This window comes from Schistocerca americana, chromosome 2 (assembly GCF_021461395.2).
Source record: "Schistocerca americana isolate TAMUIC-IGC-003095 chromosome 2, iqSchAmer2.1, whole genome shotgun sequence".
Classification (NCBI taxonomy): Eukaryota; Metazoa; Arthropoda; class Insecta; order Orthoptera; family Acrididae; genus Schistocerca; species Schistocerca americana.
This window is the reverse complement of record NC_060120.1, coordinates 705,304,828-705,321,453: the sequence shown is the minus strand read 5'-3', so window position 1 is coordinate 705,321,453 and position 16,626 is coordinate 705,304,828. Positions and strand designations below refer to the sequence as shown.

General features: G+C 45.1%; 1 protein-coding gene across 1 annotated transcript in view; it reads left to right on the top strand.

Annotated features, from left to right (window-relative positions):
* Positions 1–8,016: 8,016 nt before the first annotated feature.
* LOC124594362 (venom serine carboxypeptidase-like) overlaps positions 8,017–16,626 on the top strand; it is a 91,505-nt gene continuing 82,895 nt past the window's right edge. Inside the window, exon 1 of the mRNA XM_047132729.1 lies at positions 8,017–8,346. Coding sequence (XP_046988685.1) covers positions 8,017–8,346 — 330 coding nt within the window. The remainder of the gene's footprint in view (positions 8,347–16,626) is intronic.

The window sequence follows — 16,626 nt, the reverse complement described above, 5'->3', positions numbered from 1 at the left end:
GTGAGTGGTTTGTTTTCAAATGGGAATTTCTTTCCTTGTTCGCCTCTGTTGATTCAATTTGGTGTTTAGCTTGGCTTGTCGTTTGTCTGCCCGTGTCTGTAACTATGTGTTTTACATGCTACAAAGAACTGTTATGTTTTATTGAGAAGCTAAATTGTCAAGTTTCTCACTATTCCATTGCCATTATACAGAGGCGACCAAAAAATGTATCCACTGTTTAAAGTCCATAAATGGTAAACTAATTGACTGACTTGTCTCATCTTTGGTAGTGCAATAGTTTGTAGTTCCGGCGATCGCCACACAAGCCTTTTATTGCGTTGTTTTGTTTTGTGAGATGACAGTTGCCAGATAGTGTTTTGTTCTTAGTTGCACCTACACTCCTGGAAATGGAAAAAAGAACACATTGACACCGGTGTGTCATACCCACCATACTTGCTCCGGACACTGCGAGAGGGCTGTACAAGCAATGATCACACGCACGGCACAGCGGACACACCAGGAACCGCGGTGTTGGCCGTCGAATGGCGCTAGCTGCGCAGCATTTGTGCACCGCCGCCGTCAGTGTCAGCCAGTTTGCCGTGGCATACGGAGCTCCATCGCAGTCTTTAACACTGGTAGCATGCCGCGACAGCGTGGACGTGAACCGTATGTGCAGTTGACGGACTTTGAGCGAGGGCGTATAGTGGGCATGCGGGAGGCCGGGTGGACGTACCGCCGAATTGCTCAACACGTAGGGCGTGAGGTCTCCACAGTACATCGATGTTGTCGCCAGTGGTCGGTGGAAGGTGCACGTGCCCGTCGACCTGGGACCGGACTGCAGCGACGCACGGATGCACGCCAAGACCGTAGGATCCTACGCAGTGCCGTAGGGGACCGCACCGCCACTTCCCAGCAAATTAGGGACACTGTTGCTCCTGGGGTATCGGCGAGGACCATTCGCAACCGTCTCGATGAAGCTGGGCTACGGTCCCGCACACCATTAGGCCGTCTTCCGCTCACGCCCCAACATCGTGCAGCCCGCCTCCAGTGGTGTCGCGACAGGCGTGAATGGAGGGACGAATGGAGACGTGTCGTCTTCAGCGATGAGAGTCGCTTCTGCCTTGGTGCCAATGATGGTCGTATGCGTGTTTGGCGCCCTGCAGGTGAGCGCCACAATCAGGACTGCATACGACCGAGGCACACAGGGCCAACACCCGGCATCATGGTGTGGGGAGCGATCTCCTACACTGGCCGTACACCACTGGTGATCGTCGAGGGGACACTGAATAGTGCACGGTACATCCAAACCGTCATCGAACCCATCGTTCTACCATTCCTAGACCGGCAAGGGAACTTGCTGTTCCAACAGGACAATGCACGTCCGCATGTATCCCGTGCCACCCAACGTGCTCTAGAAGGTGTAAGTCAACTACCCTGGCCAGCAAGATCTCCGGATCTGTCCCCCATTGAGCATGTTTGGGACTGGATGAAGCGTCGTCTCACGCGGTCTGCACGTCCAGCACGAACGCTGGTCCAACTGAGGCGCCAGGTGGAAATGGCATGGCAAGCCGTTCCACAGGACTACATCCAGCATCTCCATGGGAGAATAGCAGCCTGCATTGCTGCGAAAGGTGGATATACACTGTACTAGTGCCGACATTGTGCATGCTCTGTTGCCTGTGTCTATGTGCCTGTGGTTCTGTCAGTGTGATCATGTGATGTATCTGTCCCCAGGAATGTGTCAATAAAGTTTCCCCTTCCTGGGACAATGAATTCACGGTGTTCTTATTTCAATTTCCAGGAGTGTAGTTATTCGAGTAAACATGACTGGCGCAAGGCTTACATTCGATGAAGGGAAGTCAGTTTTGAAGTGGTGTTTTAAGAACGAAAACATTAATGAGGTTCAACGGCAATGGAAAACGAGTATCAAACAGAGCCAACGACACGTTTAACGATTCGTCGCATTCGAGACAAATTTGAAGCCGAAGGCTATGTTAAAGATGTACACAAACAACGATCTGGACGATCTCTAACAGTAACAAGTCCAGCTAACTCCCGACGTGTGTTACAACAATTCACTCGCTCACCACAGAAGTCTGTGAGACAGCGGTGCCCGTGAAACTGGAGTGAGTCGGTCAAGTGTTCGGCGAATTTTGAAGACATCAAACTGGAAGTGTTACATCCCACGATTGCTACACGCAATGAACGAGGACGACCCAGATTTTAGAATGGAGTACTGCGAGTGGTTTACCAACATGGTGCGCAACGATGAAGAATTTGCGGAGATGATTGTGTGGTCTGATGAGGCACAGTTCAAACTCAATGGTACAGTAAATCGCCACAGCTGCATCTACTGGGCCGCCGAAAATCCGAACGTCCATGTAGACAAAGCCGTGAATTTGCCAGGAGTAAATGTGTGGTGTGGGTTGTCTTACCGGGGCTTGATTGGGCCATTCTTCTTTGACGGCGCAGTTACCGGTGAGGTGTACCTTCCGAAGCTTCAGACATCCATTTTACCTGCCATCTGTGACTTGTATGGAGACGGAAGAGTTTACTTTCAACAACATGGTGCCCCAGCCGACTACCAAAATCGTGTAGGGCGTATCTCGACGAAAATCTACCAGGAAGATGGATAGGCCGTAGAGGTGCTGTGGAGTATCCACCACGTTCCCTAGATCTAACTCCTCTGGACTTTATCGACAAAAGCCACGCACATTGGATGAACTTCGAGAATCCATTGTACGTTCACGTGCAAATATCCAACTGAACACGTAGCAGTCAGTAGTTAGTGCTGCAGTTCGGCGGCATTGTTTGTGTGTGGATGTAAATGGTGACCATTTCGAAAACCTACAGTGATATCTTTAACTTGAACTTAAAGCTACACTTTCACCAAAAATGAGACAATTCCGCCAATCAGTTTGCACGTTTTGGGCTTTTAAACAGTGGATACATCTTTTTGGACCCCTCTGTGTATTTATTCCGCTGGTAGCACTCAGGTTGACTGAAAGATGGTTCCATGTATGTGAAGCTATTGACCTCGGGTTGCTACTGTTCGATTCTGTAAGGTTTAGTCCACTAGTTGTGCAAAGCCTGTATATAAAGACTTCGACGCGTATTAAGTTAACTGATGTACATGTCATGCATATTTTTATTTGCAGAGGTGTGTGTTGGATATTTATTTTAAAAACAGTTTCTTGTCCAGTTGTAAATGAGTCACAACTTCACTCTGTAAAGTTTAGTCCATCAGTTGCACTCAGGATAGTGTAACTGATGTACGTCATTTATGTATGATTTTATTCTCTCAAGTTGTTATGTGAACATTTATTTTAAACAATTTGGTGATTGCATGTAAATTCCTTTCGCAGTTCATAACCAGAAAATATCACCGGCTGCGAAGTTTCAGTAACAGTAAAATTAAATATTTATTATGACGGTCTATGGTTTTACGTTAATCATTTGCATTCAGTTTTGTCATCACCTTTGGTCAATAAATGTGCCTTAAGAGTATGCCTGGGTTTTGTTAAGTTTTCTATGTAATGTGCATGAGATACTACAGCTACATATACTGGGTGTATCAAAAACAATCACCCAATTTTTAAAAAAATTATAATTTTTATGTTATTTAGAATATGTGAGTGAACAATATACAGTCAGAGAAAGCAAACTATCAAGCTTCACATGGTTCCCGCTAGGTACCAGCAGTATGCGCCAACTTCAGTTCTAGTAAAAATGGTGTCGGAACAACAAAAAGCGTTCTGTGTACTACGTTTTGCGCATTGCGGGTAAGTAATAACTGTTCAGCGTGGCTTTCGTACTATATATGGCGTGGATACTCCTACAGCATAGAGCAATAGACGATGGCATGAACAATTCCGAGAAACACGTTGTTTATGTAAAGGCAAATTGCCGGGCCGCCCCCGAGTGTCTGACACAAATGTCAAAATCATCCACCATAGTTTCACAAGGAGTCCGCAGAATTTGGTTCGCCGCGCAGCTCGACAGCTCAACATGTCCCCGATGTCCGTCTAGCATGTGCTGCGTCCATGTTTACACATGAAACCATACAAAATTCAGCTTCAGCAAGCTCTTCGTGAAGATGACAGACAACAACGTGTGGAGTTCTGCAATTTCGTTCTTGGCAAGACGTTTAGTCACGAGACAATATTCCATTTCAATGGAAAGGTGAACCGTCATAATGCGACAGTAAGGGGTAAGGAACAACCACATGAAGTTGTACAACGTGAGAGGGGCTCTTGAAAATTTAATGTGTTACGGGCAGTTTCACGGGAAAAGGTGTATGGTCCATTTTTATTTCACGAGAACACTGTTACAAGAAGCATATATCTCGATATGCTTGAGAACTTTCTTTTCCCACAGTTGAAGACTGATTTGAACGAGTTCATTTACCAAACAGGATTTGGCACCGCCACTCCGGCATCTAGAAGTTCGGGAATTTTTAAATCAAAGGATTACTGAACGATGGATCTGTCGCACTGGACCAAATGATTGAACCTTACATTACTGGACTCCAGTGTCACCAGATCTGACTGTATATGATTATTTCTTGTAGGGGTTTATAAAAAACTCTGTTTATGTGCCTCCGTTACCAACAACAATGAAAGAACTGAGACATCGCATAACAGCAGCTGTGGAAGCTGTAGCTCAAGATATTCTCACTGCAGTGTGGGAACAATTCGAACACCGCATTGACATACACCGTGCAGCTTAAGGGGGCATATTGAACACCTACGACAAAACACTTTTTGAGTTTCCGTTTGTTTGCCTCTGGCTGTGTTGTGTGTTTTTACATGTTGTATTTTGCAGCATTACGATTATAGTAGTTGATTATGATAATACAGCATGTAAGTTGGAATGGTAGGGAGCATAGGAGTGGGGGAGTGGGTGGTGCTATTGGCTTTGCTGGAGAAATCTATATTAATCATTTATTAATAAAAGAAAAAATCTAAACATTAAACGCAATTATAAAAGGAAATTCGCACTGGCTGAGCACAGTACTGCAGTTTGGCCTCAGAGTACCCTTTATCATATTTGTCCATAAGACAAGAAATTTTAAGTAGTCAGCTTCAAGTAGACAGTCTGCAGGAAATCTGCCGCAAAATCGTTACTGGATAAAATTTTGATATCGGTGTGTCACAAAGCGAAATAGATTGAATCTGCGCTACCATTACATTCACGTCTTCAGCATTCAGACAGAAGAGGCTATAAAAATATTTTATACCAGCTGCTCTCGATCCACTGACATTATGAACAGAAACAACGCACGCTACCGCTAGACCACAGGCGTAATCAGCCTAGAGTTTCTCTATCATGGGACAAGTTTTCCTCCAGGAAGTGCCGCAGTCTACAGTGTTGCCAGATTGTGCAGATAACCGGACTTAGAGAATTAGCGAGTTGGCCAGTTTTTTTGTCCCATGTCGCGATCGGCGCGGACTTAGCCTCTGAAGCGGCCGGCCGCCGGTCAAGTTTTATGTCAAAGAGTGTACCTGGGCACCGCACTGCACACACAACAGCAAGATGGTGGCAAGCTGCCAGTCCACACCCATCGCCAGTGTGTCTGCAGCATCCCTCCAGGCCTTGTATTTTGTAGACGGCACCGCGGTAGTGGCAGGCAAGCAGCCTGCAGTCAGTTACGGTTATACCAGAACTACCATACTCGCGCCGCACTGCGTGCCCGCTACCGAGAAGTGGCACGCAAACAAACAGCCTACATTCAGGGGGCGCGACTCAGGGCTGCCCTCATCGCTCACAGTGGTGGGCACAACTCGAAGACACAAGCTGGCTGGTGCCCAATGCACTCCAGCAGACGATGTGTTCCCTTCCTCGTTCATAGGCTGACTTCAGACTCAGAGCCCGCAGCAGCCAATGCTGCTGAACTTTCTCTTAGGACACAGAAAAGAAGCCCCACAGTGCAATCGTGGGAAGGTTCTGAGATATCGATACTTAGAGATATGCTACCATGGCTCCTAAATGTCCAAGACAGCCTTGGCGACATAGTTCCGATCTGTAAGTGTTGCAGCTTTCGTGGAAAGCCTTTTTTCACAACCTCAAGCAGACCTAGTTCAAATGTGAAAAAAAGTAATGTTAGCATGTCAGTAGCATCAGTTACATTGTTTTGTGTAGTGTAGAACAGGATGCATCACCTCTTCCAGCCTAAATGGTGCTTTCTCTGGTGACACGTTGCTGAGAAACTTCTAAAATGTCAGGTGATGATAGTTCTTTCTGTGAACCACGAATAACGTAGCCTCGGATAGAAAAGGCAATAATATGTTGCTGTTCTTGTTATTCCAAAATTAAGCTCCAGTGTTCTTTTAGACATGCGTGTTGCCCGAGGCACAGGCACTGCGGTGACTGCACCCGTTATGAAATACGTTAAATGTATTTGCAGTTGCGAATGTGGACAATCATCAGCCGTATATTAGACTGACGACAGTGAAAATTTGGCCTGCACGGGAACTCGAACCTGGATCTCCCGCTTTATGCGAGTGGTCGCCTTAACTGCTTTGACTATCTGTGGACGCCTCAGGGCTACATCGAAACTGCCACATGTTGTCGTTCCTCTGTCACAACCAGTACTCGTACACACATTACGCAATTCCCGTACGGGGGAGGACATTTGTTAACAAGACAGGCAATTCACTATCGTATTTCCAGAAATTTATGACATTGAATTAACGTCTTAACAATTCACAAGCATTATAGAACAATTTGTATGTGGAAAGTGTTTAATTTTAGGGTCCGTTGTGCCTTACGCCAAGTATAGCACAGAGATCGAATTGTCGCAAGACAGCCAATGATCTCTTCAGTACAGATGCACACCACGTTCGAACTCTTACGGGAATCGGCGAAATACAGCGAAAAATAAGAAGAATGGGTGGGACAGTATATAGGTTGTGTGTGGACAAATTTAGAATCTGACTGTGACAGCATATACGCCAAATTTCGTAGCACTGTCCTAACGGATATGTTCGTTGTACGTCCCACTTAGATTTACGTGGTTTTTCAGGCAGTGCTGCTTGTCTGTTAGCAATGAAAACTCTATGCAAACACCGCTGCTATCGGTCGCTAAGTGAAGGCTGTCGGCCACTGCGTTGGGCGTGGTGAGGTGTAATGCCTGAAATTTGGTCTTCTCGCTACACTCTTGACACTGTATATCTCGGAATACTGAGTTTCCTAACGATTTCTGAAATGGAATGGCCCAATCGTGTAGTTCTAACTACCTTTGCACGTTAAAGTTCTATTGATTCCCGTCCTGCAGCCATAATCGCACCGGAAACCATTTGACATGAATCAGCTGCGTACAGTCCGCCCCCGGTAGCTGAGTGGTCAGCACAACAGAATGTCAATCGAAAGGTCCTGGGTTCGATTCCTAGCTGGGTCGGAGATTTTCTCCGCTCAGGGACCGTGTGTTGTGTTGTCCTAATCATCATCGTTTCATCCCCATCGACGCGTAAGTCGCGGAAGTGACGTCAAATCGAAAGACTTGCACCCGGCGAAAGGTCTACCAGATGGGAGGCCCTACTCACACGACACTTTTTTTTACCTGAGTACAAATGACAGGACAAAGGTCTTGCCGCAGTGGATACACCGGTTCCCGTCAGATCACCGATGTTAAGCGCTGTCGGGCGTGGCGGGCACTTGGATGGGTGACCATCCGGGCCGCCATGCGCTGTTGCCATTTTTCGGGGTGCACTCAGCCTCGTGATGCCAATTGAGGAGCTAGGCTAATCTGTGCAGCTGCGATGACCACTATGTTTGACCGGCTCAGTGGTCAGAGCCTCTGCTTAGTAAGCAGGGCACCTGGGTTCGAATCCTGGTCTGGCACAAATAAACAACTTTCCCCCACTGATTTCAATTAGTGGTCACTCCCGACCAATGTCTGTAATTTCCTTGTGTTTTAATTTCATTATTGCTCGTAATAAGTGACATAAAGGAAGTCTGATACGACTGCAATTAAACGCATACACAGAATACAGTGAATGGTGTGACGAGCAGGTAGTGTCAGCCGCGTGCCGCGACATGTGGACCTCTGTGGCGCCGGTGCTGCTGCTGAGTGCTGCCGCCGCCGCCGCCGCCGCCGCCTCCCGCCCGCCAGACGTGGCGGCCGCCTCTGCGCGGCTGCTGCTGCGCGACGCGTACCCCGTGTGGCAGCCGCGGTCTGCGCCGCGCGACTCTGGCCGCCGGCTGCTGCTGACGCCGCTGCTGGAGGCGGGGCTGGACGCGGCGGCGCGCCGCCTGTGCCAGGTGCGCGGCGACCGCTTCCCCGCCGACACGCCCAGCTACTCGGGCTTCCTCACCGTCGACAAGCAGCGCGACGCACACCTCTTCTTCTGGTTCTTCCCCGCCAAGGTACGCCGCCGGTACCCTTACCGGTGCAAAAAGTTCAATACGTGAGACGGTCGCTGTGGCCGAGCGGTTCTGGGCACTTCAGTCCGGAACCCTGCTGCTGCTACGGTGGCAGGTTCGAATCCTGCCTTGGGCATGGAAGTGTGTGATGTCCTCAGGTTAGTTAGGTTTAAGTAGTTCTAAGTTCTAGGGGACTGATGACCTCAGCAGTTAAGTCCCATAATGCTCAGAGCCATTTGAACGATTTTTTGACCTCAGATGTTATGTCCCATAGTGCTTAGAGCCATTTGAACCAATTTTGAACACTGAGGTGACAAATGTCATGGCATGGCGATATGCACATTCACAGATGGCGGCAGTAACACATACACAAGGAATAAAAGGGCAGTGCTTTGGTAGAGCTGTCATCTGTACTCAGGTAAAAAAAAAAAAAGAAATGGCGGCTGACTAGGGCCTCCCGGCGGGTAGACTTTTCGCAGGGTGCATGTCTTTCGATCTGATTCGACTTCGGCGACTTGCGCGTCGATGGGGATTAAATGATGATGATTAGGACAAGCGGAGAAAATCTCGACGCAGCCGGGAATCGAACCCGGGCCCTTACGATTGATATTCTGTCGCGCTGACCACTTTTTTTTTCATTTCCTTCGTTATTGATCGTTGTGTTTGGTCGTTGCGGACGTAACATGACATCCGTTCAAGTTCATTTGTTGATCCTTCCACTCAGTTTACTCAGTTTTTTATTACAGAGGCCAACCGGCTTTCTGACCGAACACGCTGAGGTGCTGTGCCGGCTTGTATATTCTTCATTGCGTATGTTCCGGGCGGACGTCCCATGACACCCGTTCAGGTTGTTCTTTGAGCCTTTCACTCAGTTTTTTTTATTACAGAGGGTAGCTAACCCTCTGACCGAACACACTGAGCTACTGTGCCGGATAATTCTATTTCGTTCGTTGTGTATGTTCGGAGCGGATGTCTCATGACAGACGTTCAGATTGTTCGTTGATCCGTTCACTCAGGTTTTTTTTTTATTATAGACGGTAGCTAATCCTCTGACCGAACATGCTGAGTTACCGTGCCGGCGTGGATCAACAGACCTTTAACGTGCAAAAGCAGTCAGAGCTAGACGTCTGGGCAATTCCATTTCGCAAATCTTTAGGAAACTCAATATTCCGAGATATACAGTGTCAAGAGTGTGCCGAGAAGACCCAATTTCAGGCATTACACCTCACCACGGCCAACGCAGTCGCCGACAGCCTTCACTTAGCGACCGATAGCGGCGGTGTTTGCACAGAGTTTTCATTGCTAACAGGCAAGCAACACTGCGTGAAAATCCGCATAAATCTATGCAGCACGTACGACGAACGTATCTGTTAGCACAGTGCTACGAAATTTGGCGTAAATGAGCTATGGTAGAAGACAACCGACGCGAGTGCGTTTACTAACCTGCGCTCGTGACCATATCGGTTGGGCCCTGGACGACTGGAATACCGTGGAGTGATCAGATGAGTCCCAACTGCAGTTCCTGGCAGCTGATAGTTGGTTTCAACAAAGCGCTGTGCAAGATGGCGGTGACTCCGTAATGGTGTGCGCTGTATTTACATTGAATGAACTGGGCTCTTTGGTCCAACTGCACTGATCGTTGGCTAGAAGTGATTATGTTCGAATACTTGGTGACCATTTGCAGCCATTCATGAACTTTATGTTGCCAAACAACGATGGAATTTTTATGAATGACAATGTGCCATTTCTCCGGGCCACAGTTGTTCGCGATTAGTTCGAAGAACATTCTGGACATTTTGAGCGAATCATTTGCTCAGCAAGACCTCCCGACATGAATCCCATCGAATATTGATAGGACGTAACCGAGAGGTAAATTCGTGCTCAAAATCCTACAACGGCAACATTTTCGCATCATAGATTGTCAAAGGGGCAGCATGTGTCAATATTTGTGCAGGTGACTTCCAACGATTTACTGAGTCCAAGCAACGCCAAGTTGCTGCACTACGCCGGGCGAAAGCAGTTCCGACACGATTCTAGGAGGCATCCCATCACTTTTGTCACCTCAGTGTACATCATTACCGACTATCGGCGATCACTGGAACTTGAACAGGAAAAGAAAAGAATATCTATTTTACTTTGTTAATTCCACGCATTTGGGAGAACTTAAAAATGTAGAACACATATTTTTGTACTGTGGTCCATAGAATATCGGAAATGCCTTTAGAACAACCGGAAAAAGAGAGAGAAGCGAGTGGCCGCCCTGCCGTTGGAGCCCCGCCGCCATGCTGACCAAGGCAGCGGCAGGAGCTGCCCCACCGCTATGCTGCACAGTCGATAAACTAAGCGCCGTCTAGCGTTTTATCAGCATCTCCTACTACCTCTTCATTGTGTAAGGAATGTTATCACAATAAATGCCATGATACTATCAAAAACCTACACTTAGTATTATTTAGAAACTTTCATGTTTTTTAGTAATTTTGTTTTTAAGATACATGAATGTTAAACATAAACATCACTGAGATTTCAAATAAAACAATTATCTGCGTCAGTCACTCTTTTTATTTCATTCCACGACGTGTTTCAAGACTGTACGCTCTCACCTTCAGGTGGAACAATGATTTTATTTTACATTTTTGCTCGCTGGATAGAGCCAGTTGTTTGTTGTGGTTTCATTTTGTTACAAAAACGTATAACAAGTGCAAGTTACCGTAATATGCCACTAAGATTATAAATTTTAAACGGTAATAGGTTACTTACTATCTGTTCTAGTGCACAGAACCACGTAGTTCGTCATAAATATAATTTTCAACTTAATTTGTCTCACAGAGCGCTAACTATTAACGTAAACAAAACGAAGATTATAACAATGTAATGATACAGTGCATTTTCTCAGAGATCATTCATTACTAGCTTACATTATGGACTACAGACAGGTGTAACAATTATAAAATTGTTTCATTCTTTACATCTTGGTAAAAGTATTACTACTGTAAACCTATGACGGGGAAGACGTAAATAAACATAAAATAAAAAAAGAAAAGTGTAAAACTTGCACACTTAATATCAACATAATCGAATTATTACTGTTGCTGTGCAATGATTTGGGTATTATCTTTGATTAAGAGCACTCAGAAAGTGGAAAGAGTTATATTTTGGCATCTACTATTTCTGCGAAGCTCTTAAAGAAGCTCGTTGTCACTGTCTCACCATTTCATTTAGCGTTTTATTTTGTGAAAGAAAATTTCCAGTTCTTCATAACGACTGAGTTTATTTTGTGATATAAAGTTTCACGAAAGACCGAATCCGTAGCCGAATGGTCTGCGTCACTATTTTCGGTCCGGAGCCAACGAGATATACGGGCCCTGCAACGAACTTGTGACGTCACACCAGTCGGGTTCTCCGCCACTCTCTTATTTTGTGAAATATTATTACATTGTCTTCCATGTTATCAAAGGAAAATGTTATTATTGGTTTGTGTTTTGTGAGACAAATTAAGTTAAAAATATATATTTATGACGGACCGCATGGTTCTGTGCACTGAAACACATTTGAAGTACCTCTCGAAACGCTTCGTAGGATGAAATAAAAAGAGTGACTAACGCAGATAATTCTTTTATTTGAACTTTTACTCTCATTAACAGTCCAATTTGGACGCCATAAGGTTATAAACACCACCACTCACGGACTAGGCCTTACTTCTATTCAGAATGGCTGACTACTGCCTGCTAGGCAGTAAGAGGAGTGATCTATGATCGTGAGACATGTTATCAGCCTGCCACCCATCCCCTCGACCGTTATATAAGTAGCTGAATCGTGGTGCCGGTGCTGCTTCTTTATTCAAGCAGCTCCTCATTTAGCTTCACGAAGCTGAGTGGATCTTGTTCCAGTCATCCCTACCTCAGAAAAATCCGAGGATGTACCGATAATCTTACGGCACCGAAGTAAGCCCCACGAGAAAGACATGCATTGGCGCGTACACCACATGACACTGCAGGTCTTACGAGTGCCAGTAGCCGTCTCCGGCGGGGAGTGAGTAACTATTTCAGGCAAGTTTAATGTCTGACTGCTCATTTAAAAGCTCATTTTACCTTGGTGTTTCAACATATGTTTAGTTTTTCAATATAGATATTTGTTTCTTCCAATTAACTTTTAAAAAGATCTTCTAATTGAAAGAACTATGTTAATCAAGGCTGCACTGTAAACAGTTCCAGCTTTGCGCCAGAAATAGCTCTCTTGTTCTTGAGGAGTCGTACAGCACATGCAGCCTACTGTGTTTGGAGTCTGACAAAGCATCACGTGACGGCTGTCTGACGCTCCATTCTGTCGGTATTCGTTTTACTCGTTTATGTTGTCCCAGATCAGTAGAATTCACAAAGTAAAATATATATTACTTTCATTTTCTTCACTACTAGTATCTAATGTAGTTTAAGCACATAAAACTTTTAGCCTTTTAACTTTTTCCGTGATTGTGTTAAAAGATCATATTAAGTGTACAAAATAACAAGAAGTCAGTTACTGTGTCGACCACAAAGCCTAAATTTCGGAGCTTGCCTTACTCCTCATTTTAACTTACTAATGTCAAGATCGCGTTAGGGAGGTTTTTAGGTACTGTTGTTGAACTTACATATCGAAGAAGCAAAGAAAATTTCGCGAGAGACATACAGGTAGAAGGAAAAGAGATAACAATGTTAAGGTTCTCAGGTTACGTAGCTTTGCAGGGCCCGTATATCTCGTTGGCTCCGCACCGAAAATAGTGACGCAGCCTATTCGGTTACGGAGTCGAAGAAGCAAAGAAAATTTCGCGAGAGACATACAGGTAGAAGGAAAAGAGATATCAATGTTAAGGTTCTCAGGTTACGTAGCTTTGCTGGCCGGGCGAAAGGGTCGCTCATACGGCCTTCTGAAACGATTTTATGACGCATTTCCCGCAGAGTATCGCTTAAGTGCAAATAAAGCAAAGACTGATGTAATGCAAAGTAGTAGAAAGGAGGTTTGCTTAACATCAAAAGTGGCAGCGATGCAGTAGTGGAAGAAGCTACAGTACTCACCTACAGGTGTTTGGCAAAAGCATGGAAACACCGCGAGAAATGCATCTTTCAACATAAATGCACATGCTAGCCAGGCCTGCAGGTTAAACTGTTATATTTGATCACGAACGTCACTTGTGCAACGCTCTCAATACGGCTGCAAGCGTAAGCCGTGGTCTGAACAGTGTGCTGTATAGTTGTGAATACATTACATAGGAGCTCAATCAATTAGAAAGTAGGATAATTGTTGGTCCTCGTGTGGCGGGTACTTCCTCAACCAAGACAGCCCGTTTAATGTTTCGAGCGTTAACGCGTCGAAGATTTATACCGCATGCTGTGAAAGCAGAAAACCGTAGTCCGCTAAGTCACATCGCGGACGAAAGTGTGTGTTCAGTGATCGAGACATTCATTGAAGATAACAGGGACAAAAAATAAGAGGACGACTGCTGCAGATGTCACTCAGAACTGTCTGTCGTATTCTTAAGGAAAACAATACGAAGGCAGCACTAAAAGAAGGGAATTGCAGAACGATGTGCTATTCCAGTCAGATATATAAATGTCCCAAACAGGAAAACGTGGTGCCGAAGCCATGAAACCTGGACTATGGAACATTGGAAGAAAGTCTTTTGGTCCGATGAGTCTTGTTTCACAATGTTCCCAAAATGGTAGAGTTTGCGTCTCAATAGTGAAACATGGCGGGGTTTCGGTGATGTTTTGGACAACAATATATCACAGAATTGCATGGACCACATCCTTACTCCGCAAGGTCGCATTACTGCCACAGGTCATGTCACTGTTTTGGCTGGTCAAGTCCATCCCATATACAATGTTTGAAGGCCACTGGTAATGCTGTGTCGTAAGACTAGAGGGCCCTGCTCACACAGCTCATGTTGTCCAGGAAAAGTTTTGTGAGCAGGAGGATGAAATGTCGCATCTCCCCTGGCTTCAACAGTTTAAATGCTTCAAATGGCTCTAAGCACTATGGGACTTAACATCTGAGGTCATCAGTCCCCTAGACTTAGAATTACTTAAACCTAACTGACCCGAGGACATCACACACATCCATGCCCAAGGCAGTATTCCAAATGGTTCAAATGGCTCTGAGCACTATGGGACTTAACTACTGTGGTCATCAGTCCCCTAGAACTTAGAACTACTTAAACCTAACTAACCTAAGGACATCACACACAGCCATGCCCGAAGTAGGATTCGAACCTGCGACCGTAGCAGTCGCGCGGTTCAGGACTGCGCGCCTAGAACCGCTAGACCACCGCGGCCGGCGCAGTATTCCAACCTGCGACCATAGCAGTACCGCGGTTCCGGACTGAAGCACCTAGAACCGCTCGACCACAGAGGCCAGCGCGTCGACAGTCATCAGATCTCAGCACTATTGAGCCATTGGAATTTAATTTCGATAGAAGGATGCGTGATCGCTATTGACCCCCATCATCGTTGCCTGCACTTGGCACTATTTTGAAAGGATATTGTTATAAGATTCCTTTGACAACCATACAGGACCTGAATTTATGCATACCGAGACGACTGGAGGTTATTTTGAATGCCAGCTTGTTTCCTACACTGCATTAGGCATGGTAATGTCTTGTGTTTTTGGCTTCTCATTGTTTTTGGCTCCCTCCTGTTTGTAGGAAGCCAGATTGCACAGAATGGCCGAAACGAGAAAGATGTTCGAAGTCGACTGGCATAGGCAGAGTAAGCTTCCTTGACTGGAAGAGTCTCTTCGGTATCAGATATTGGTACGGAAATGAGGGAGAAGTTTCTGACAGTGTACGTCTGAAGTGCAACATTACATGGAAGTGAAATGTGGACCATGGAAATGCGGAGAAGGAAAAACTTGGATGGATTTGAAGTGTGATACCATCAAAGAATGTTAAAAACTAAGTGACATAAAACACAACATGAAGACACACTAAAGAGAATAGATGAGGAAACAATTCAGTGGAAGAGGGGCAAATGAATGGAAGATGCAAGATGTGTTGTGGCTTCGAGAACAGTTAACTTTTTGCTGCAAGGAGCAGTACAGGAAAACGTAATACAAGCAGAAATAGGCTAGAATATGCAGTAAAGATTGTTGAGCATCTTGGCTTGAGAATTTACGCACAGATGAAAAAATTCGTGTAAAATAGAGCAGACGGTAAGACAAAAACTAACGTCTAAAAGACTGATTTAGCTGGTGTATTCATTTCAGTAGTAAATCATCTAGGTTTACCCAGAGCAACTGAGCATTAAGAATGCCTACAGGATTCATAAGAAAATTCGATTACGATGTTGAATAATAAAGCGATGGAAAGGCAATATATTCTCTTCAAATTCTTGTGACATTTTCTGAGGTATGTTGGTTTTTGTTCGCATGCTAAGTCCATGATGCTTCATAAACGTGTTGCACTAACCAACTCCACGCTTCAAGTCCGTTAAGTTCCCTATAGCGCTAGCTTACGAGCGTGTATTTGAATAATTTTTGTGTCAAGTCCACTGTCATTTTGACGGTATCCTTGAATCCATTTCAATACCTCATCTTCTAGATTCGCCCATTTTACATTCACACCTTTATTTGCACATTGAGTCTTCCTCATTTTTTTCAGTTCTTCTTTACTAGCCCGCCTGTTGCGAATGGTTTTTTCTGTTGGTGGAGGGCCGAAATGCCACTCAGCTGCTCCGTTTCCATGTTCTTCTGCATATGCTGTTACTTGCTGTTTATAGCCTTTTATTTTTTTCCATTACGAAACTAGCTACTAATAAAAATATCGTATTGTTACCCATAATACAAATCACTTCTAACAAAAATATCGTATTGTTACCCATAATACAAATCACTTTGAATTTACATTCACTGGCACCGTAGACTGCAATGACGCAACATGTGGTAGACAGTGTTCTGGGTTTCTGAGGACGGGGAGGGAGGGGGTCAGTGTTAGTGAGATTGTGAATCCCCGCAACTCATGTTCGTCTTATCGGTGCACTGCTGCTGTCAGTTGAATACCACATTTCGACATACAGATAGGTTTCCCATGGCGTCGAATATATGGCCATTTTTAAGACTGGCGGAAATTTGAAATCACAATGGAAATTTTTATATTAATTTCGAGTGTAAGTTGTTGAATTTTGGAGGACGTTTTTCGCAAAAAGTGCATCTTATAGACCGTAATATACGTTAATCTAGTTCCTAATTGGTTCTTAGTACAAAGGAGTTAAGTAACTATTACGAACACAATAATCGTCCCGCTGGTTATTACGCGTA